Source organism: Saccostrea cucullata, unplaced genomic scaffold (genome assembly GCF_032062105.1).
Source record: "Saccostrea cucullata isolate Sc308-1 unplaced genomic scaffold, CSIRO_AGI_Scuc_v1 ctg15, whole genome shotgun sequence".
Lineage (NCBI taxonomy): Eukaryota > Metazoa > Mollusca > Bivalvia > Ostreida > Ostreidae > Saccostrea > Saccostrea cuccullata.
The window spans coordinates 504,181-527,544 of record NW_026938676.1 but is presented as its reverse complement, the minus strand read 5'-3'; the positions used below and the strand labels follow the sequence as shown (position 1 = coordinate 527,544).

Genomic DNA, 23,364 nt, shown 5'->3' with positions numbered 1-23,364 from the left:
CTGTATGGATTTAATCATCAAAACTTGGGGAATATACCATATATTGATAACTAAATTATTTTATGATAAATATTTTACTGGTAATTGAATAAAAGAATTTTAACCAACTTTTAACAGTTTATAATTCAGTGAGTTTTTTTCCCAAAATCACTATGCAATATGTATATAATATATATTCAAATAACATATGATTTTAGATCAGGTATACCTTGTTTAAGAGGCCAATGTAAGTATCTAGAAACAATTTAGAATTACTTAAAAGTTGGCCATTTTTTTTTTCAGACAAAACATTTTACTGTAGGAAATTATAATAAAAGATTATATAGTCCCCCCATCTTTTGGTTCCATCACAGTTAAATAAAGGTATTGTCGTATGTTTGAGTCTGAAAGAAATTTGAACCTAACCCCATCCCCTCCCACCCCTACCCCACCACCATACACAAACGAAATAAAATTTTACAGTTTGGTTGGACAATCACCAGTAATTTTCCTTTTTTTTGGCTTGTCAAGTTTTGTTCTTTCAAATATTTTCAAAAACAATGCTGCATCACATACTAGCTGTTCATGTATATATTTTAAATATCATGACATAGTAAATTATTGTTGGAATTTTTCTGTGTCTGTATATTTTCTTTCTTTGACCTTCTTGTTAGATCTTTGATGCATGAAAAGTGCATAGTATATACATCCATTTTGCATAAAAAGTATTAATCATTAATATTTTATTAATTCAATTGAATGCCAATATCTTGGATTCGCCTTTAACAAAATCCATATAGCAAACGTCATAAACTTTAAAAATGCTAAGGCCTAGGGCACATTCACATGAGGATCGTAATTTGATTTGGAATTTTTTTAATGTTATATAAGTGTGATATCGATGTTTTACACACATCTAAGTTAGTAAACATGCCAACTAATATTTGATAAACATGGTTTGCAGAATGATATTCTTATGCAGTTGATAAGCTTGTTAAATTAATGTTCTGTGCTGTGTGATGGGGGCTTACAGTATTTTCCTTGAATTCTGAATTTATCATTAGAAAAAAACTTAGCTGAAATATACCTCCCATCTTGGGTGAAATATAAGCAAAGGAATTATTTTCTTTATGATCAGTTGATCCCCCCCACACTGTAACAGTCATTCTCCCATTTGCTCCAGGAGGGGGGTAATTAGGATAAAGTTCATCCAGGCTTTAGCACCTACCACTATTTATCAGAGTGTTAGGATTAACAAATCTCATTTGTAAACACTGTGTACAAGACCTTGTTTTGCCTGGGTGATTATGAAAATTCTGCCTCCCTTGAAGTTAGCATGAGAGGGATTTTTATTTGGTTTCTTTGCCAGCTTTATCATTTGGGCTGGTAATTGTTATATTTTCCCTCTCTCTTTGTGTTGGGAGTGTCAGTTTATGAGCTTGGATTTAAATAGGTTTACACCCTCAGGAGAATTTTTTGACGGAGATTTGATGTGATGTGTTATTAATGGTAGTTTTACATGTTGGAATGTTGGAATTGAAGATTTTCAGAGATGGTGAGTATTCTATAAGTATGTCAGTGTACTGAATAACAAAGCACTATAAAGTAAAAATGGAGCAAAAGAAATGGCTAATATCCTGGAACTTTTCATTAACAATTAGTAAATAGAAACTGTAAGTTTATCAAATATGTGCTGAGAATATTTGGATGGATGAAATTTTTCCTGTTCATGGCCTTGGAACAGTATATGTGCATTAAATTGTCCTTTATTAGATGCCGGTAATAGATAAGGTATAGAAAGTTAGGGGAGCATGGTAACACGGCAGATTTACCTATCTCAATAATGAGCTCACCTGAAGCTCATAATTAAAGGTGTTGTCACTGAACTTCATCTGTAAAAATGGAGGATGTGAAAATATCAGTGATGATTGCAATAAAATTTTAAAGGTATATATATAAAATTAATCTGATTTATTGTGTTTGTTGACTCAATTAATTATCTTCACAGAATAAAATGGACTGTTCTAATATAAACTAATTGTCAATTCATATGAATTTTAGATGTAGTAAGTCAATGAATTTATAGTTAGATCATGTAGATTGATTTTCAGATGGACTGATGTAAAATGCATGTTTTTCAAAAATCTGTGGTTGCATACTAATATGCAAAAAAATCTCGTATTATTTAATCAATTGACAGAAAAGAGCTATATAGCTAAAATATGAACAGAGAGTGTGACAACTATTGTAATCAAATTTTTTTTATTTCCTTTATTTTTTTGACAGGCTGTCATATGGCTTGTACAGAGAGCTGGTATTATGAAAATCCAGAACCTAATTATGACAAGACTCACTGAGGAAGTATTCAGGGCTCTAGACAGAAACTGTGGGCTAACATCAGGTCAGTATGCAGAATATTTGTATCAGTTGTACACATGCAGACAGATTTCAAAACATGTGAGGTTGAAGACTTGTGAGGGAACATGAAGAATGGGGGGCATCTCTTTGTTACAAGCCTAATTACACAGAAGAATGCATGCATGGTGGAGATTTCTGATGTGTGTACAACCTTTACAAAAGATAAATGTTTTTTCATGACGACTTATGTTTCATGTGGCCCGGCTATGATTCCTGCAGCTAAGGCTTCAAAAATAAGACTTCCATTCTTCATACTAACTTGTTTAATTATTTTCTTTTGCAATATATGTAGTTATGAAGCTGCATGTACCTGATAAAAACCGTTTAAAATTTTTCTACAGACCCTCCCCCATTTCAAATTATAAATGAACTCCCTTCATGGTTATGATTTGATATGCTATCTAATTATATACTTGTAAATGTGCAGACTCTCTTTTGGATTTACATCAAAATTACAACTTTCAACTTTTGACCATTTTAGCCATCACAAATATACTCAAATTTTTTGAAACGTTAAAATTATTAACATGATGAAATATTGAGGATTTCTCGGAATACATGTATACCAGCCTCTATCATTAAAGGACCTATACTTGGAGGTATGCCGCGTTAGAGTGATAATCCAATGGTAGCATGTAGCGAAGGAATAAGAAATCTTTTAGATAACTTAATCCATACAGGCCATATCGATGCATCCATTATTCCCAAGCCATTTTAAGCACCCGAGGACCATGTATCAAAGAGTAAGTAGATGAAGGGGGGCCTTGTCAGAGTATACTAAAAGACTTGTACATGTATGATCCCTGCTCTCATTTAAGCTCTACTTGTCTGAACTAGGGGTGCTTATTTGATAGTACAGTTAATTTTACCTGCCATGAACCCTAAATTACATACAGTAGATTAGCACATCAAAATCTACAATTTTATACAAAATAAATTTCCCAATTTACAAAATCATTTCCTTTATTGCATTTAGATCTGAGGTGCTTATAATGTACAGAAGTAAGTAGGATATACATGTATATTTATCATACATGAAAAAATTAATCACCTATATTTATCGGAAAGTGAAAAGCCATGCAAGCAGTACAAATTTCTGCTGAAATTGCAGAGATAATGAGAAATCCCTGCTAGATGTCTATGTTCACACGGCAGCCTAGCAGTGCCATTGATGTTTTCCTTCAAACTGATAGTTTTTATCAGGTGTAGGGAATTCTGACAAAATTCTGCAGCTCCTGACTACAATGTGTAATAAAAACCTTCATGGTCAGCAATTGATAAAAATATCTTGATTGTCATTTACTAATCTCCAGGAAATGAAAATCGACAGATAGATATATCTCAAGACTGCATATAAATACATGTATTACTTTATTTCAATAATTAACAGATAAGATTCATAAAGATACCCTCGGCCAGCCCGCTCGCCCTTTTGAAAAATGGGAGGAGTATAATGCAGGAATTGCAACTGTGTTGACATCTGCCAAAAATATTTCTTTTTACATTTTTTTTCTTTCAAGTAAGGCCAGGTAAAATTAATCTTTAGATTCTCATCCTAATTTGCAAAAAAAATGGGGCGGGTGGGCGGATTTTATTTTTTATTTTTTATAATTGTTAATTTATATATAGGCCTAAGTATCAACAAAACAATGGACGCCCCGTACACATTTTTTTCATTACCTTAATGCAAATATGAATATATTTAATTCTTTTCATATTCTTTTAAATATTTAAAGAAAATTTTTGCTTTAAAAGTTTAATATTTATTGTTAATTAACAAATTATCAAGTACACATTATACGGCACACCCTGAACAAAATGAGGTGGGGATACCAATAAATTGTGTATGCGTGACTTCTTATTTTGCAAAATCTATATAAATGTTCTAATAGTTATTCTACTGAAAAATCTAGGCCTTCTCTTAAGTCTGTCTACGATGTTGTAGATTTTTTTTTTATTTCAAAGCTAAGTCACACAGCTGGAGATCGTTATATAGGCCCTATAACTTGAATGACCAGGTGTCATTTTCCTCGTCTGTTTTTACTTAGTTACAATTTCTCTACATACTTGCTCCTGCCAGTGATGGTATCTATATGTGTTTATGCTATTTTTTCTTCTCTGCCTTCTCTATACTGACAAATTATCTTTTCCTTACACATTTAAACTGCTTTTATTGCCGATTTTCTCCATTCTTCACATGGCGTTTTTGCTATAAAAAGCGACACGCGACTTTTAATACAGACGGGAGATAACTCTTAAACTTTGACCCAAATTCTTACTGAATAAAAATACATGAAAATACCCAAAAAATCAAAATAAAATACATCGGGGCGGGACATTTTGAGAGGGGCGGGCGGGGATGAGAATCTAAAGATTAATTTTATATGGCCCAAACTCTATGCATTTATACAAGGAGAAAAAAAATGAAAGGAAAGGACATAAACAATATTAATTGTGTTTAAATATGCTTCATAAGTATACTTTAAACATTAATTATTTCAACTTGGTTAGACAATTCAGAAAATAAATAAAAGTAAAAAGAATCTCATTCTAAGGAGCCTAAATAAATTTATTACCCCCAGATCAGCAAAAATAAACGTGTAAAACATTATAGCGTCAATATTCAATAATTTTTACACTGTTAATTGAATTTTGAGGAAATTTACACACCCCCCCCCCCCCCCCACAAAAAACAAACAAACAAACAAACAAAGCATGATTACATGTTGTCTAACTGCTTCTAAATCTACCATCTTTCTGGTCTATAGAGTGATGATATCTAAGAAGGGGGGGTGTTCTTTTTAGGTCACCTGAGTAACTCAGGTGACCTATTGCTATCCGTTTTCGTCCGTCGTCGTCCGTCGTGTGTCGTGTGTTAACATTTGAACATTTTCAGCTTCTTCTCTATAACCACTGAACCAATTTCAACCAAATTTGGTATACAGCATCTATGGGTGAAGGGGAACAAAAATTGTGAATTTCATGGTCCCCGCCCCCCTGGGGCCTGAGGGGTGGGGCCAAAACCACTAAAATTAATGAAATCTTTAAAAATCTTCTTCTTTACTCCTGGACATCAAGCAAGGAAACTGTTGGCATGAATGTAATGAGCATTGAGTCCTCTACCAAAATTTTGAAATTCATGGCCCCAGGGTCAGGGGTTCTAGTGCTAGGGCGGGGCTCTATAGATTATATAGTGAAAATGCATTATTTCTTTGAAAATCTTCTTCTCTGCTCCTGGGTATTAAATAAACTAACTAAGCACATAGTTATGATGAGCAAGAGTGCCTCTTCCAGATTTGTGAATTTTATGGCCCCAGGGTCAGGGGTTCTGGTGTTAGGGCGGGGCTCTATATTTTATATAGTGAAAATGCATTATTTCTTTGAAAATCTTCTTCTCTGCTCCTGGGTATTAAATAAACTAACTAAGCACATAGTTATGATGAGCAAGAGTGCCTCTTCCAGATTTGTGAATTTTATGGTCCCAGGGTCAGGGGTTCTGGTGGTTAGGACAAATCTATTGATTATATAGTGAAAATGCATTATTTCTTTGAAAATCTTCTTCTCTGCTCCTGGGTATTAAATAAACTAACTAAGCACATAGTTATGATGAGCAAGAGTACCTCTTCCAGATTTGTGAATTTTATGCCCCCAGGGTCAGGGTTCTGGTGTTAGGGCGGGGCTCTATAGATTATATAGTGAAAATGCATTATTTCTTTGAAAATCTTCTTCTCTGCTCCTGGGTATTAAATAAACTAACTAAGCACATAGTTATGATGAGCAAGAGTACCTCTTCCAGATTTGTGAATTTTATGGTCCCAGGGTCAAGGTTCTGGTAGTAGGACAGGGCTCTTTTGATTATATAGTGAAAATGCATTTATTCTTTGAAAATCTTCTTCTCTGCTTCTGGGTATTAAATAAACTAACTAAGCACATAGTTATGATAAGCAAGAGTGCCTCTTCCAGATTTATGAATTTTATGGTCCCAGGGTCAGGGGTTCTGGTGTTAGGGCGGGGCTCTATTGATTATATAGTGAAAATACATTAATTCTTTGAAAATATTTTCCTTTGCTTCTGGGTTTTATTCCAATGATCCAAGTATATATATATATTGAAGAAAGGTGATGAAGAAAGGTGCATATAGCAAAGTGGGTTTTTTTATGCCCCCAGGGTCAAAGGGGGGGGGTTACATAGTCTGAAAATAAATTAATGCTTTGATTACATTTGCAAAATTTTGAAATATGTGGCCCGGGCCATGGGTCAGTGGGTGAGGTGCACAACTGGTTATAAAGTGGAAGTGCATTTTCTCTTTGTTACTCTGATCTATCTCTGGGGATTAAGTAAATAGAGTAAGCATGCTAAGTTAATAATTATGATAAGCAATGGCGCCTCTTTCAAAATTGTAAATTGTGAATTTCATGGCCTCCGGTTTAAAACATGAACCAAATATAATTGTTTGAAAGTTGTTGCACAATACTCAGGTGACCTATAAGGCCCGTGGGCCTCTTGTTCTATTTTTCCAACTCTACAACAGACAATACATCATGGAAAAAATCATGACAGCACTGTTCATTTTTTTACCTGCTTTAAATCACAAATTCTGTTTATCATGTAGTCTCAAAGTCAATTATATCATTGAAATGGGAAGGGACACTTGTTGACAAAGTCAAAAGTTGAGAAGAAAAATGTTTACACTGTAGAAATTTAATTGTAATTACTTTCATTTAACACAAGCTTAAAAGCTTTAAGCCTTTGTCCAAACAAGTGTATCCATCCAGAAGATTTTAACTAAATTGAAGATTACTTTTATTAGATTTTCCCAATGAATCGCTAAAACATCAACGGAGCATCACTGATTATTTATGTGTAAGATTTAAAATTGAAGTCATTGGTAAATCATTAAATGGACAACACAAGACTTTGATGAATGAAGGAATATAATATACACAGATTAAATAACATTTGAGTACACTCTGAATCAGAGCTTTCTCTTTTAGCCTCAGGAAAGTGACTAAGGGATTTAATCAACAGCAATACACCATCCCTGTGTACATTTAATTAGCTGCATGCTGCTTAATAGAAGGCTTCATTCCTGTATCGTATGGTATGTATCTGATTAATTCTTTATTAATTCTGTGTTTATTTATCTTTTCTAACACATGCTCATATGCTCAAGCTTTTTTAGTAAACTTTGCAGACTTTCTGTATGCCTATTAAAACTATTTGTATTGAAGTTTTCTACTCATGGGTCCTATGTTTTTTCACACGTAATTGTTATTCACATATTTTCACGAGAAATTTCCAAAGAAGAATTATATTAGAAATGGGATGTAAATAAGCCTAAAATTTCTTGTGATCAGATTGTGCATTGATATACCAATATATAAACAGTCTGTGAGTCAATTTTGTTCTAATCTGGACCCCCCCCCCCATCATCTCTTCTTTCTTTCTTTCACTCATCACATCTTTTCCATCTATCTTTATTTTTTGTAGGTTACATGTACTACATCTACGTTATTTTGAATTTGTGTACAGTGTACATGTAATCTTTAAAAAATGGAGTATGAAATATCCCTGATGTTAATGTTGTTAAAACTGCTTCTGAAGATTACAGGAGGTGGGAAGGGGCCTAGATCATGTGAGCCAACTACCCATCTCCCACCCCATTCCCTCTTTTGGATTGTCAGTAGTGTAAAAAAAGTGGGGGGGGGGGGGTCCAAAGAGGGTCCTGTTATAAAATAGAGAGGATTAATATCAGGGAGTCATGTATCTGATGAAAAAATTGCCAAGTGACTTAATTGTCCTAACTCCACCCACCCCCACCCTCTAACATCACCCCTGAAGAAACTTCTGGATCTGTAATATTACATTGCATTTAATGCTATAACTGGTAGCATTTATCTATATGAACATGATACTGGCACTTACAAAATATACTCGTATAATGATAAATTCTGGTAGATAGAAATAATAGGCCAAAAAAATTAACCCTGATAATGAGCTATACTTATGAGTAATACTGCTGCATGTTCATAAATTATGGTGGACAAATTGTGCACAAAGTACATGTATGCTTATATCTAATACAGTGGAGTAATTTGTATTTTATATATAATTTACACATAAAATATAGAAATGAAAAAACATCAGAAACCTATAGATAGTTTTAAATTTCTGTTAATTATCATGGTCATCTAATGGAAAACATTTCCACAAAAACTACCATATATGTAAAATATGATAAATATTAAACTTCAGTACAGTGTACATGTATTGAATCTAGAGTTCTTTGCTCTTTCAGTTGTCATTTGCACTGTACCTCTTTCGTTGACTTGCACACATAAATTTGAATGATCGTAACTTCACACCTTCTATTTTTTATTAATAATACTGTTATAGACAATTTATCATGGTGTTTCGGTCAGTTTATTAACATTACCCCATAGAATCACCAACAGGAAATATAATGTCCTGAATGAGGATGACAAATTCGTCTATTTTGATGTCCATTGTACTGACTTACATGACTTAGGAGGGGTGAAAATTTAGGTGGACAATTTAGGATGTTTACGTCAGTCATATAACGTGTTAATGATAAGGATTAAAGCAATATAGAAATAGTTCTTTCACTGTACATAGGTGACATGGAGATTTAACCTATCACACAGGTAAAGTTTACAAATTTGAAGATGAAAATTGTCATTTTGATTGGTCGATCCATAGAAAAGATAAGACTTTTCCTTAATTTCAGTTATCAGTGATAATTAATAAATAAATTATAATTAATGAGTATATAATGGAGAATGTATGTCTCTGCAGATGTCTGCTGAGTGTGATAAATTAATAATGAAAAATAATTTTCAAATGGAAATATGGGCCATATAACATGTATAATATATTTTGAAATTAGAAACTGCTTAAATTCATTCAGAATGCGTAAAAGGGTTTTGGCAATATTTATATATGTACATGTAGGTTAGCGGATGATAGTATCATGTTTTGAGTTTAAATCCGTGATTTATAAATATTGCTGTGAAAGGTTAGGCAGTAGGCTCTGTATCTTAATCAGGATAAGGATGATTTGTTACAGAAAGGGTCAATAGGTCAGAGACCTGGGGTGTAAGAAGCTAATGTAGAAGTCAAAGATGTTTAGAGCCCTAAAAGCTGTAAAAATGCCTTTATACACTGTAGGTGACGAGAAAAAAAGGGAACTTGTTAGAATTTAGGAACTGTGTTTTGTAAGTTATTCTTATTTTTACATACATGTAACAATTTCAAATATTACTTTTTATTAACAAAATATTCATTTGTTTGTTTGTTTTTTTTTATTTTTTTTTTTTTTTTTTCGTTACAAAAAAAAAAATAAAAAAAACCAAACAAACAAATGAATATTTTGTTAATAAAAAGTAATATTTGAAATTGTTACATTTATGCATCCTCACTTTGATATGCACTTTTGATTAATATTATACCTTCATGTGAATTATTTATATTTAGATATGATTTTTGAGAAATTTTTGTGAAAATTTAAAAACACTGTTACACTCTAAATAATGAGACCAATTTTAAAGCATATAGTTCATTAGAAATAGCAATTTTTAAGAGTCAACATTCAATTTGTTAAAGACATTGGGCATAATATATTCACCCCCAGAAATACTTGCACAAATGCTTGACACTTTAATTTCTAATAAAAACAGCATTAATTTCTAATAGAAACCATTATATAACTGATGATATAAAATTGAAAACTTAATTTATTCATTGAATAAATACTTCTTGAAAAATTTATTGTCAAATTGACTGTAACATTGCTTGAGATGCAGCAAATTTTCAATGTTACCAACAACTACAAACAGTTGTATTTTAGCAATATACTACCACAGGAGTCTGAAGTTTTTATCATTAAAAAAAAATCCGGAAAAAATTTTTTCCTGCTTTTTGTTTACAATTATTTTAAACTTCAGACTTATCCTATGATACTACACATAGGTATTATTAATGATGAGAAACAATTAAGGCATATTAACATTTTATTATATAATTGCTCTTTATATAAAAACATAGACCTAAATCGTTTTAGGTCTATGATAAAAATTAACACTCTCAAATAAATTACTGGGTAACAAGTTTTTTCTTATTTGCAAACATAGTTTTATTTGATTTCACACAATTCATTATTATAATAATGCAGTGGACCCTTAGATATCCGGATGCTTCAGTATCCGGACAACTTTTCATCAGAACAGAATTTTTGAAATGTTATTTTGTCTTGTTTAACTGGTAATTCAGATATCCAGATGCTTCACATATCCGGACAAAATGACTCGGAACCAAAGCGTCCGGATAAATGAGGCTCCACTGTAATTGTTTTAGTGTACATGTACTCAACTTCTACTCAATGTATCAGGAACTAAAATTTCACCTGTAAGTATCGATCTATCCACCAATCCAAGTCCTTTCTTTGCTGTATGTAATGTCAGTGTGATAGATTTTGAATTAATTCTTTTGATATTTATATATTTTATTTCTTTATTTGCATACCTTTTTTTATTTTGTTCATTGTTTACTTTTTTCCGCTGTCTTTTGTTGTGTGACAGCCAGTAGTGGAGTTATGGTGTAACAGTAACCACATAAATCAAAGGACATGACTCGCATAAAGTAATGTGGGACTTTTTTTATGAATATTATTGGGAAGGTCTTCTTTGTTAGTGTACAGAATAGTCACAGCATAGGATAGGGACAGTTGGCCAGAGGCCCTGCCTGGACATTACTGGACATGCTGATCGTTTGTTAAACATATGTCAGAGATGATGAAACAAGTTTTTTATGGAGGTATTTGTGCATTTTCTTGGAAGCCAACAACAAAGTTAATGTTACGTTAGACATTCTTCAGTTCAAGCAGTTTGGATTGTGACTTATTTTGTGCTCTGAGAAATATTGGTAAAATTGTTTTTGATTCAGTTTTTGAGAAATTTCTCGAATGGGATGAATATAAAAAACTTTACAGGTATGATTCAGTTTTACAATTTGCATCATGATTTTGTTCCAAAATACCAATTTTTCCTTTGAACATAATTGGTTCATTTTAACATTTAAGTTTCAGCTAACAAGTAATAAAAAGCAACTAAAAATTAGACTTTGAGTCTGAAAAGGATTACGTACGTTTACCTTTGCTTTACATAAATCTCGTTTAAGGTGCAAGCATTTGATTTTTTTCCTGCATTTTTTAATTTTGTAATAATTAGATTGCACTTTACCTGATTCCCTTTGAAAAACAACATTTTTATTCTTTAGGCATTGTACTAGCTGAGGTTGTTTTCCTCCTAAACATTTCCAGATGTTAACTGCATGAATATACATATTTAACTTATTTTTGGGTTGAAATGAATTTGAAAAATATTTACTTATGTATAAACATGTTTAAATTTGCTACATAACAAAATTTTGAACTCCCAGCTTGTATCTCAGATGGTACAAACATTTTCCCCAAAAGTAAAGGCCATTGTGACCATATTCAGGTTAAATGACTTTGGCCCATTAGCTGTAAATGATTGCCCATTAGATAACTCAGTTAACTGTCAAACCAGGTGCCCAGGGGTCAGTTCTTAATAACTTTTATGACTTGAATTATCCTAGGGTCATACACGATATTGATGAAATTGACAGCAAATTAACATTTTCAGTGCTTTTTGCTTGATCTTAGGACTGCAAATCTTGAAGGTTTGTGAGAATTAATCTAATTGCAAATATTTTCCTTTCATTAACTTTCTTTTTTGGTGTAAAATATTCAAGTGTTAAAGTTTATATTTCTTTCCTGGTAATATGCAGTGATCAATCATTCATGATTAATTGCTAAAAGTTCACCAAAGTCATTAGATGTCTTTTAAAGATGCATGACCGTGTGTTTATATTTGCGAGAATACACACTTTTTTTATGTTTTGATTTTAATTAGCCATAAACTTTGCCTTGTTTTTTTTATTTTCACCAGTACAAGCCAATGTTTTTATACATTGAAGAGGAAGTTTAGGTTTATATTTACACCTAATATTTAATTATGAATTGTGCACTGGATAATTAAAGACTATACATTTCAGGTATAATTATGGGCTTATAAATATATACATGTATGTAAATTATATATTGTATAAGCAGAAATTTTAGCGAGGATTCAATTCTGGCATTTTTTACAAGGGTGTTGTGATTGCTAAAATTTAATATGACCAATATTTGGATGAAATATAATTTTCTATTTTTCTGTTTTTTTAAAAAATGTTTTATAACTACCTGAGAAGAATTGATCTTTAAACCCATTATAGTATACCTACTTAACAGCTTTTGAATGTAATTTAAATATATCCTTATTATCAAATTTGTATTGATGTAAGATATTATGGTTATTCTTTCAATGGTAACTTTAAGTTACCTCCATATTGCTGCCAGCAGGGAAGAGTAGGAATGCATGCAAAGAAAAAGACAAAGAAATCAAAAGAGCATAAATCTCAAATTACCTGTTAAGCTCAACAAAGAGGAAGTTATACACTATATTGTATTACAGAAAACTTAGAATGAATGTTTACAACTAAAATACAAAGAAAAAGGAACATAATATAAGTATAAATCCTAACATATGTGTGACGTTGAGGAAGTATTCTCATTTATAAATTTTTACCTCCCAACATTGTTGTAGAAATAAGATAAGTAAACTAGGTAGAAAAACCTTTTCAGCCCATTATTATACGCCCGTCTTAAGACGGGACGTATTATGTTATAGGTTTCATGTCCGTCCGTCCGTCCGTCCGTCCGTCTGTCTGTCCATTCCTGTCCGGCTCATAACTTCAATACTATTAGGCCTAGGATTATCAAACTTTGTCAACTGATACTTCTTGGGTAGACGGTGTGTCGCGCGCATAGGTCGCTATGACCTTTAATTAAGATGCTATGGCCAAATATGGAAAAATCCTGTCCGGCTCATAACTAGTAAACTATTAGACCTAGAACTATCAAACTTGGGAAATGTATACATCTTGGGTAGAAGGTGTGTCGCGACTATTTCAAGGTCACTGTGACCTTTAATTTAAGTGAATTTTTTAAAAAACTAAGTTTTTTAAATTTTGAATTTCATAATCCTAAAAAATGTAAAGATATAGTTGTATCCTTATTAAAAAAGTGTTAAATCAAGAAAATACTTATTTTTTTCAGCATATACTTGACAGCAATCTATGACAAATATATTAATGTATGTTAGAAGAAATCCCATGTCTCCCATGAGTGTAATTATCAAGCACTGGTCAAGAGTTTTGATAACAGAAAGTTGCATGTCAAATTAGAGAGAAATTAATGAGTTTAGTGTGAGGAGCTAATTGGAGAGCATCGGTGTTATATATATCCCTTTGGGAATTAAGGCAGATGGGTAATCCTGTTGGATTAAAAATACCTCGTGTTGGCTAGCCAAAGTTTTAAAATGAATTTGATGAAAAGTAATTTACACTAATTTGATTTTGCATAATAAACTGATATGATATATAATATTATTAATTTAAAGAACTAATTTCATAGGATTGGAGTCAGCATGTCCATTTTCCATAGAAATCGCATATTAAAATCTTTCTGACATTAAATGTAAAAAAAAAAAAATCATTGAGTATTTTATATATTTTTAAAAATATTTTATGGAGAGTTCAGATTCATTCATCTATAGTAATGAGTAGACGAGCATCCAGTCAAAGATTAATTAATGAGTTCAATTTAGGAAGGCTAGCCAGCATCTTCTTATCTGTTACCCTTTGGGAATTAGACAGAAGAACTGCTGGTCAGTTGAAATAGCATATGTCATTTGATGGCCAGCCTTTTATTTTAAAAATTAATTTGGTATAGATTAAGTTGTTAAGACTACCGGTAATTTGATATTGTTTAATATGATGGGCATTTGACAAGGTCTAATACAACCAGTATAGAAATCTATCAATGATGCTATGATTAATGCCTACACCACAGGGGATGGATAAACAAATATTTTAAGGAATAGAAAAAATTATGGAAATTTTAGAATCAAGGTTGACATGATTTTCTTGCACTCTAAACCATTCAAGTTAATTTTAATTTTTTGACGGGCGTATCATGCTGTGGCGTGGCACTTTATTTTATATGACAGAGGTAATTTTTGAAAATATTTATGAAGCCCATTTTTACTTTCAATGACTGCATTTTATTGCTACAGATCAGCTTTACAACTTAAATTACACAAATTAAAGGAGATTATAATCTATTTGAAAAGAATTATGATTAGTGAAGGTGAAGCTTTCTCAAATGCAGATCAGATATGTTGGTACCTAAAGTTACCCCCCCCCCCCCCCCCCCAAAAAATGATGCCTATCAATTTTGCAATGTGACTTAAATTCAATCTAACATCATCAGTGATTATTTTTTGAATTTTCGCAAAAATTACATTGGTTGTTGGAAGTATTTGTCGCCAAGGACAGTACCAATTTTTGATGCACATTATATCATTTCTGTTCTTTGAAATCCACCTGCTCAAGTGTCTATAAAACAGACATTAGTTGATGTAAATTTCACATATTTTAGGGAATATTTCTTTGGAATTCTTAAGGCCTTTTCACAAGAAATACAAATGTGAAAAATAAAACCCTAGCACCACCTGTTAAAAGGTTATGACCAAGGTTAAATTTTTAAAGGTAGGACAGACTCTGGGATCAAGGTCCAAGGGTCAAGGTTGTTGGTTTCTGAAGAAAGGCCTTGTGTCAAAGATTACATATTAGAAGTATGAAAGCGCTGGTCCTTACCATTCAAAAGTTATAGCCAAGGTTAAAGTTTGTAAAAAGTAGGTCAAACTCCAAGGTCAAGGTCAAAGGGTCAAGGTTTTTGATATCCAATGAAAGGTCTTGTCACAAGGATTACATTTGTGAAGTATAAAAGCTCTATCCCTTACCGTTCAAAAGTTATGGCCAAGGTTAAAGTTTTTTTTCATAAGTACGGAAATGTCCAAGGTCAAGGTCACAATTGTTGGTTTCAGTTGAAAGGTCTTGCCACAAAGAAATGATATTTGAAATATGAAGTTCCTAATATTTAAAAATTTGGGCCAAAGTAAAAGTTCGGATTTTTTGTGTGTACTAATGGGTCAAACTCCAAGGTCAAGGTCAAAGGGTCATGGTTCTTGATATCAAATGAAAGGTCTTGTCTTGTCTTCAAGGATTAAATATGTGAAGTATGAAAGCCCTAGTGCTATCCCTTTAAAAAGTTTGGTCAAGGTTGTATTTTTAAAGTAGGTCAAACTCCAAGGTCAAGGTCAAAGGGTCAAAGTTCTTGGTATCCTATGAAGTGTCTTCTTACAAGGATTACATATGTGAAGTATAAAAGCCTTAGCCCTTACAGTTCAAAAGTTATGGCCAAGGTTAAAGTTTTTTTATAAGTATGGAAATCTCCAAGGTCAAAAGGTCAAAGTTAATGGTACTCAATAAAAGATCTTTTTAAAAAGAATACATATATAAAGTATAAAAGTCCTGGTATCTACTGTTCAAAAGATATGGCCAAAGTAAAAGTTTGGAAATTTTGTGTCAAAGTAGATCAAACTCCAACGTCAAGGTCAAAAGGTGAAATTTGGTGGTACCCAAAGAAAGGACTTGTCACAAAGAAAAATATATATGAAATATGAAAGTCATAGCTCCACTAAATCAAAAGTTATGGGCAAGGTTAAAGTTTTTGCAGACAAACAGACAGACAGAGAGACAGACAGACAGCTAGACAGACAGACGGACACGACAAAAATTATATACCCCCGAAACTTCGTTTACGGGGGGCATAATAAATAAATAATGGACAGTCTGTCCTGCTGATACTTTACCTAAACAGGTGCTTGTCCACAAACAGTACTGTGTTAGATCCACAGGCACTTGTTTTGGAAATAATTTTTAACCTATAGTTGAATAATAACACAAGGTATCTAACTCCGAATTACACTCAGTACCTCCCTCCTCAGAAACGCACTCATTTACAATTTCAGAGGAGATACAATGGCAATATGTTTATTATCATTGTCTATACGATAATTTATCTACACAACCATATATGACTTGCATGTCTTTGGTTTTGTTTATCTCCTAAACAGCGTACAACTCTGCTCACTGAGTGGAAAGTCAAACTAAACTATGAAACGGTATGTGCTAATCCCGCACAGAGATTTTGATTGGCTAAAAATCTGCATTTAAAATTACATTGATAATATGTGGTAGTGTTTTTATGGAAAATGAGACATAATCAAATTTTATTTATGCAATGCAATATTTAAAATCTGGAATTGAATTTTTTAACCACCTCATTTTTTAATTTTCGTTTTTGCCCAAGATTAGCACATACCATTTTGTGGTTTAGTTCGACTTTTCCACTCAGCCAGCAGGGTTTTGACGCTGTTTATGAAAAAAGACATGCATGCTGCATATGGTTGTGTAGATAAATTATCGTATAGACAATGATAATAAAGATATTGCCATTGCATTTCCTCTGAAATTTTAAATGAGTGCTTTTCTGAGGAGGGGGGTATTGAATGTAATTCGGAATAAGATACCTTTATTAGTACTATGGTTTAAAATTTTATTTCCAAAAAAGTGCCTGAGGTTGGATCCCCTTACACCAAACAGGTGCTTGTCCACAAATAGTACTGTGTTACCTCCTCTTACACCAAACAGGTGCTTGTCCACAAACAGTACTATGTTACCTCCCCTTACACCAAACAGGTGCTTGTCCACAAACAGTACTGTATTACCTCCCCTTACACCAAAAAGGTGCTTGTCCACAAACAGTATTGTGTTACCTCCCTTTATACCAAACAGGTTCTTGTCCACAAACAGTACTGTCTTACCTCCCCGTACACCAAACAGGTGCTTGTCCACAAACAGTACTGTGTTACCTCCCCGTACACCAAACAGGTTCTTGTCCACAAACAGTACTGTGTTACCTCCCCTTACACCAAACAGGTGCTTGTCCACAAACAGTACTGTGTTACCTCCCTAGTGGACATTACATGATCATTGGATTTTCTGTCTGTGGTGGTCAGTACATGATCATTGGATTGTCTATCTGAAGTGTGTCTGCTATGACACATTCACTGACTGCCCGGCAATACACATAACAAACGTAAGGTTATAGCTCCTAATCATCATAAAACGTCCATGTTAACCGGACGTTGACTGTGATATATTGGGTAATATTTTGTTATTATTCGTCTCTCTCTCTTTCGGTCCTCATGCAGTGTTCTGTAAATGATAAATATGACATGAAAGGAATAGCTCATAAATAAATGCTGTTCAAGTGTATTTATCTTTTTTAACATTTTCATTGCGGAACTAGATTTGACTAATTTTCATGTACATGTACCATCTTTTTCCAAGTAATATTTTTTTTTACTTTTAAATACAAGTCAGTTCCTTTATCCATTGGCTTTTAAGGGCACTTACAGAAATTAAAATAATTATGTTAATTAGAATGTAAAAGGATCTTATGCCCAGCATTAACTTTTAAACTTAATCCATTGTCCATTTTAAATGTATTCTTATTTTTTATATGCCAGATATTGTGGTTTTGCGATACAACTGATGAGCTACTTGATGCAAACTTGACAGATAGAAGTTAATACTTAAACAACAACTACATCCTGTATTTAAATTGTCATCATTTTTAGAGTGCATTTATTAAATTGTAATTAATTTAAATATTCTTTTTTTTTCAGAGTTAAACAATGAGCAGCCCAGAGTGGATGGTAAAGTTATACAACAATAACGCCACTGAAAACAATGAGGATTTTAACATAAGCCCTAGATAGGATGAATCTATTACGGATCACAGTCTCTCTGTTTGGTGCTGTGTTTTTGATTCTTTTTTGGTGCGATGGGTGTGGCTCTCTCCAGATTTCCTCAGGTGGGGATTTGAACCTTGTTGTCAACAAAATAAGAGGTCAGCTTTTACTGAGGCATTTAGGATTCAAACCTGGAAGATATGCAAGGGATACCTTTAATGCAGAAGTGAATGTTAGTGAAAGCTATCAAAGGTTAAATGGAACAGTTGTTTCAAATAGGACAGAAAATGTAACTAAAACTGAGTCAGTTTCTGTGCTAAATTCAACTTTAGTTCCAACATCAGAACCTGAGTCCACACCTGAGCCAACAAGAAAGAGTGAGCCAGAACCAACCTATGAACCAAGTTCAACTTCTGAACCTGTAGTAGAACCAAAGACAACAGCTGAAATTTTAAGTGAGCCACATTCCACACCAGAACCTGCGCCTGAAACCACCTCAGAACCAATTCCTGAACCAGAGGCATCCCTAAAAACAAAAAGTGAGCCTGAACCATCACCCAAGATAAACTCAACAGCAGAGTCTGTTTCAGAGCCGACATCTGAACCTAATCCATCTGCAGAGCCAGAGACTACAAGTGAACCTAAGCCTTCACATGAGCCAGTATCTACAGCAGAACCAAGTGTAGAACCTAAGCCAACACATGAACCTAAATCCACAGCAGAGCCTGTAAGTGAGCCAGAGTCAACAGCAGAACCAGTTCCAGAGCAAACTTCTGAACCAACTTCAGAACCAAGATCAACAGCAGAGCCAACTAGTGAACCTGTTGTAACACCTGAACCTAATCCAGAATCAAACACTTCACCTGAACCAACCTCTGAGCCAGAGTCAACAGCAGAGCCAACTAGTGAACCTGTTGTAACACCTGAACCTAATCCAGAACCAAACTCTTCACCTGAACCAACATCAGAGCCCAAATCTACAGCAGAGCCTGAGCTAACACCAGAGCCAAATCCTACAAGTGAACCAGAAATAACACCAGAGCCAGAGGTAACTTCTGAGCCACACCCTGAGCCAAATGCAACAGCAGAGCCTACAGGTGAACCTGTTTCAGAACCAACTGGAGAACCAGAACTGGTCTCTGAACCAACACCAGAAGCGGAATCATCCTCACCTGAACCAGAAGTTGAGCCAGAACCCGAGGCTGAGGGGGCAGCCTTTGCAGAGCCTCATCCAGTATGGGATGTGGCTATGAAAGAATGGCAATGGGGCTGGGAAATTCTTGTGTATTTCTTTGCAGCTTCGTTTCTACTTATTGCTCTCTTGAGCCTGCTAAGTGTTATAAGACTATGGAAAATAAAGCATTTGCTGAGTAAAAACTACTTCATGGTGCTAAACATTTTAATCATCTTCAAATGTGTTCTTCGGGCATTATATTTACTGATTGATGCTTACAATGTGCGTGGAACCTACCATCCTGTGTTGGCATATTTTCTCTACAGTACTGCCTTTCCATGTTTAACATCAGCGTTTAGTATTCTGTTTTATGCATTACTTCTTGCGACCAAAATGAAAATGTTGTCTTCCAAAATACAGAAGTCCTCAGTGCTTATTGGTATAATTGCATTCCACTTCATTCTCTCCATTTCAACAGATTTTGTCGTGGGATTTTTTACGGACGCTAAAATCATGCTTTTAATTTGCCAGTCCTTTTATATTTTATGGGGAATTATTTTATTCTTGGGATATATTTTCATTTTCCGAAGATTGCGTGAATCAGCAATAAAACGCCGAAAAACGCTTAAGAAGCATTCAATTTCTTATCCCTCTGATATTTCAAGGAAGTCAGTAGTTAGTTCCATGGGAAGTCTTCCAAGACCGAAAAAATCCAGAAATAAATCGACGCTGAATTCTGCAATTACTGTGACACTGGTTGCCGCCGCCTGTGGATTATTCTGCATTATTTTAGAATTTTTTGGAATTTTTTATGTCTTTCGAATGTTCACAGATGGGTACGTACCCGAACCTTGGCCCTGGTATGTGCACCAGTTCCTTTTGCGTGTGTTCGAATTAATCATGTGTGCAATAATGGTATATGTTGGTTCGCAACCAATAAAATACAACCGGAGAAATGACTCGAAGCCTTGTTATCTGTTTTGTTTTGTATTGAAAAAGTGCTGCTGTTCTAGTCAAGAAAATTCTGAAAACGACCAAAACACCTCATTTGGAAGTTCTCACTTCAAGAGTTTCTCAGATAGTGAGTATGATTCAAGTGATGCTAAAAGTTCAAAGAAACAGAGTAAAAATGTGATGGTTGAACAAAATGGAAATGGTCCCCAGCCCTGTAAACATACCCACATCGTGATCGAAGAAGGACTCGTGAGATTTCGTAGTGAGGATGAGCTGACGGACGGGGTATCGGACCGCGCCTCAAGCTTGCCCGACCTCCTCCATGGCAACGCCGTTTCTACCACAAATACTGGTATGTGCAATATGGCGTTCAGTTCTAATGGCAATGTTCCTGCTACAAATACGCCATTGCACCGAACGAACACCGAACCTTCCGAGATGATGGAGAAAAACTTGGGAAGTGTGGGGACCATTGGAACTATAGGGGCCAATATTCCATCAATAAATCTCGCTCACAGCTTGCAGTGGGAGTTTGACAAAGCGTACGACCGCAGCTTTCAGTTGGCAGACGACAATGACGACAAGCCACCAACATACGGGGAGGTGGAGATGCAGGAACAGGATGTGGATCCGCCCACTGATAAATCGGAATCTTCTGAGACTGATGATTCCTGTGGGCCTGTGTCCCCCACCCGACGCCCCCTCATCACAGGCGAGGATTCGTCAGCTGATGTTAGTCTATGAATATATTTATATGTTAATGCCATGTGAAATTGATTTTTATTTCCCATTATTTATTGATTTGAAATGAGATTTTTGAAAGAATTTGTGTTTAGATCTACACATTTTAATATATTTTGTTAGTTTCTTTTTTCACGTAGTAAATACGTGTGTCTGTGTGTGTGTGTGCATATGTGTATTTGTTTTATTGTTAAATACTAAGTATGTCCATGCCATTTTAAATTGCATCCTATGCACTCATCTACATAAAGTCTTAAAATGTGTTACTTACAAGTTCATTCTTAATTAAGTGCACAATTGTTAACAATGACTTTAATAAGAACTTGAATTTGAAAGTGTTTTTTTTAAAATGTATACTAGAATTGACTTTTATTAGAAAAGTAATTTTGTATCTACCTATAACAAGATGCAATAAAAAGTAAGACAGGAAGTTAGTATTAATATTTAAATGATGTGAGAGTGTGAAAAAAGTAACATGAAAAGAAATATTATCTTTGTCATTCAAAACATGCAGAAAAATCTTCAGAATTAAAATGATATTAACTATGTCTTGTAGAATTTTCTTTCAGAATGCCTGGTGCTTAAAGACGATTTTCCAGAAACTGAAAACTTAATAACTACATGTATGTGATAGTTTTGATATTCAGTCAAGGCATATAAATATCGTTGTATCTAGAGAGGCACATGGGCCTTGACGCTAGCCGGACTGTATTGGGGTTAGATTCTCAAGCTATGGTCATACTGGCCAAACCTCTTCCTCTTTAATATTGTAATTTTATCTAGATCTATTTGTGCATGCATGGGTAAAGAAAACTAGAGTGTTCCAAGGAACAAATGTGTCGCCTGCTTTTAGCTTCTTTAAAGATGTAACAAATGTAAGAGTGGTCAGCTATTTATATGTTACTAGGAAATCAGGATTTCATGCAAAACAATCCAGTAGCATGATAGTTCATAAATGTACAAAATATCCGCACATAGTATAAGACTGTGATGGAGTCTGTCAATCAAAAAATATGATAACCATCTCTTAAATGAATAATTAAGTTGAAATCATTATAAATATTTTTTGATCATTTTAAAGTTTTAATACGTGTTTCAAAGTCTAGATAAATGTTATCAACACTCGCCACTCAAAAGTCATATTATCTGGGGTATTCTTTATGAAATAGGTCAAGGTCAAGTGAATTATAACGTTGGTATTTTTCACAATGTTTTAAGACAATCAGTGCACATGCTAAATAGCAGAGAATTACCGGTACCCCATATCATGAAAAAAAAAATATGCTGTATATTGGCACTTAATTAACTTTAAGTAAAGTAGGTCAAAGGACAAGGTCAAGGGTCACGAAGTCGGTAACCATGGCAATTTACACAAATTAATACCATAGTGCCAAGCAATAAATATGCAAAATACAAAAACAAGTCCATATTTTGATTTAGTGGAGCTCATATTTCAGTTCTTGAGATACAAGGTATGACACTTTTACACAAAAATTTCAAACTTTTACTTTGCCATAACTTTTGAATAGGTATAGTGATCCCTTAGTGAACATTGACAGACAGACAGACGCCGGGTAAAGTGATCCCTTAGTGAACATTGACAGACAGACAGACGCCGGGTAAAGTGATCCCTTAGTGAACATTGACAGACAGACAGCCGCCGGGTATAGTGATCCCTTAGTGCTGCTCTGCTCCGCAGGCGACACGAAAAAAATTGATTTTTTAATCATGTACATGTAAATATAGACTCCCCCCCCACTGGCATATGGCCCCACCCTGGAGGCATTTCATTGAAACTTTTGACCCTTTGATCTTGACCTGGGGCTACTTTTAAAAACTTTTTTTTGGCCATTACTTTTTAATGTTCTTTCCTTTAAAAAAATCCTTGTCATGCATTGAGATTATATTACACACAATTTGTCAAAGTATTTTAAGATTTTACGTAATTTTGAGTTTATTTTTTATTTGACTTCTACTATTTTAAGCAGTCATTAAAAATGCAGTCTCTTGGCTCCTGGGGTACATTGATGATAAAATTCACAATTTATGTTTATCTTTTACCATATTTGTTTCAGTTCAATACTAAGAAGAAAATTTACCAAATAGTTTTCAAAAAAAAGTTCAAAATATACAATTGTCTACTAAAAACGAACAAGCATATTTGCACTATAGGTTCCCTCTGGTGTCCTGAAAATTATTAATATCGTTGATGTATATATTAATTATTAAACTAGAGAAATGCCCTTGCATGAAGACTGTAGAAATTACATTCTGTACATTGATATTGGGCCT

The 23,364-nt window shown here is 33.9% G+C and overlaps 1 protein-coding gene across 4 annotated transcripts; it reads left to right on the top strand.

Annotated features, from left to right (window-relative positions):
* Window positions 1–1,328: 1,328 nt before the first annotated feature.
* On the top strand, window positions 1,329–21,620 carry LOC134250872 (proline-rich transmembrane protein 4-like). 4 transcript variants are annotated; one of them, XM_062733220.1, is made up of 4 exons: window positions 1,329–1,534; window positions 2,266–2,380; window positions 7,392–7,498; window positions 18,138–21,620. In XM_062733220.1, exon 4 carries the CDS (start codon window positions 18,232–18,234, stop codon window positions 21,073–21,075), a length of 2,844 nt encoding a protein of 947 aa, XP_062589204.1. In that variant the 5' UTR covers window positions 1,329–1,534; window positions 2,266–2,380; window positions 7,392–7,498; window positions 18,138–18,231; the 3' UTR covers window positions 21,076–21,620. The 4 variants fall into 4 exon arrangements, with proteins under 4 accessions (XP_062589204.1, XP_062589203.1, XP_062589205.1 ...); XM_062733219.1 differs by lacking the exon at window positions 7,392–7,498; XM_062733221.1 differs by lacking the exons at window positions 1,329–1,534; window positions 2,266–2,380; window positions 7,392–7,498 and adding an exon at window positions 10,979–11,404.
* Window positions 21,621–23,364: the final 1,744 nt, after the last annotated feature.

Bases quoted from the DNA above. Each gene is read 5' to 3' on its own strand.
- LOC134250872 (XM_062733219.1), top strand. From the start codon at position 18,232: ATGAATCTATTACGGATCACAGTCTCTCTGTTTGGTGCTGTGTTTTTG.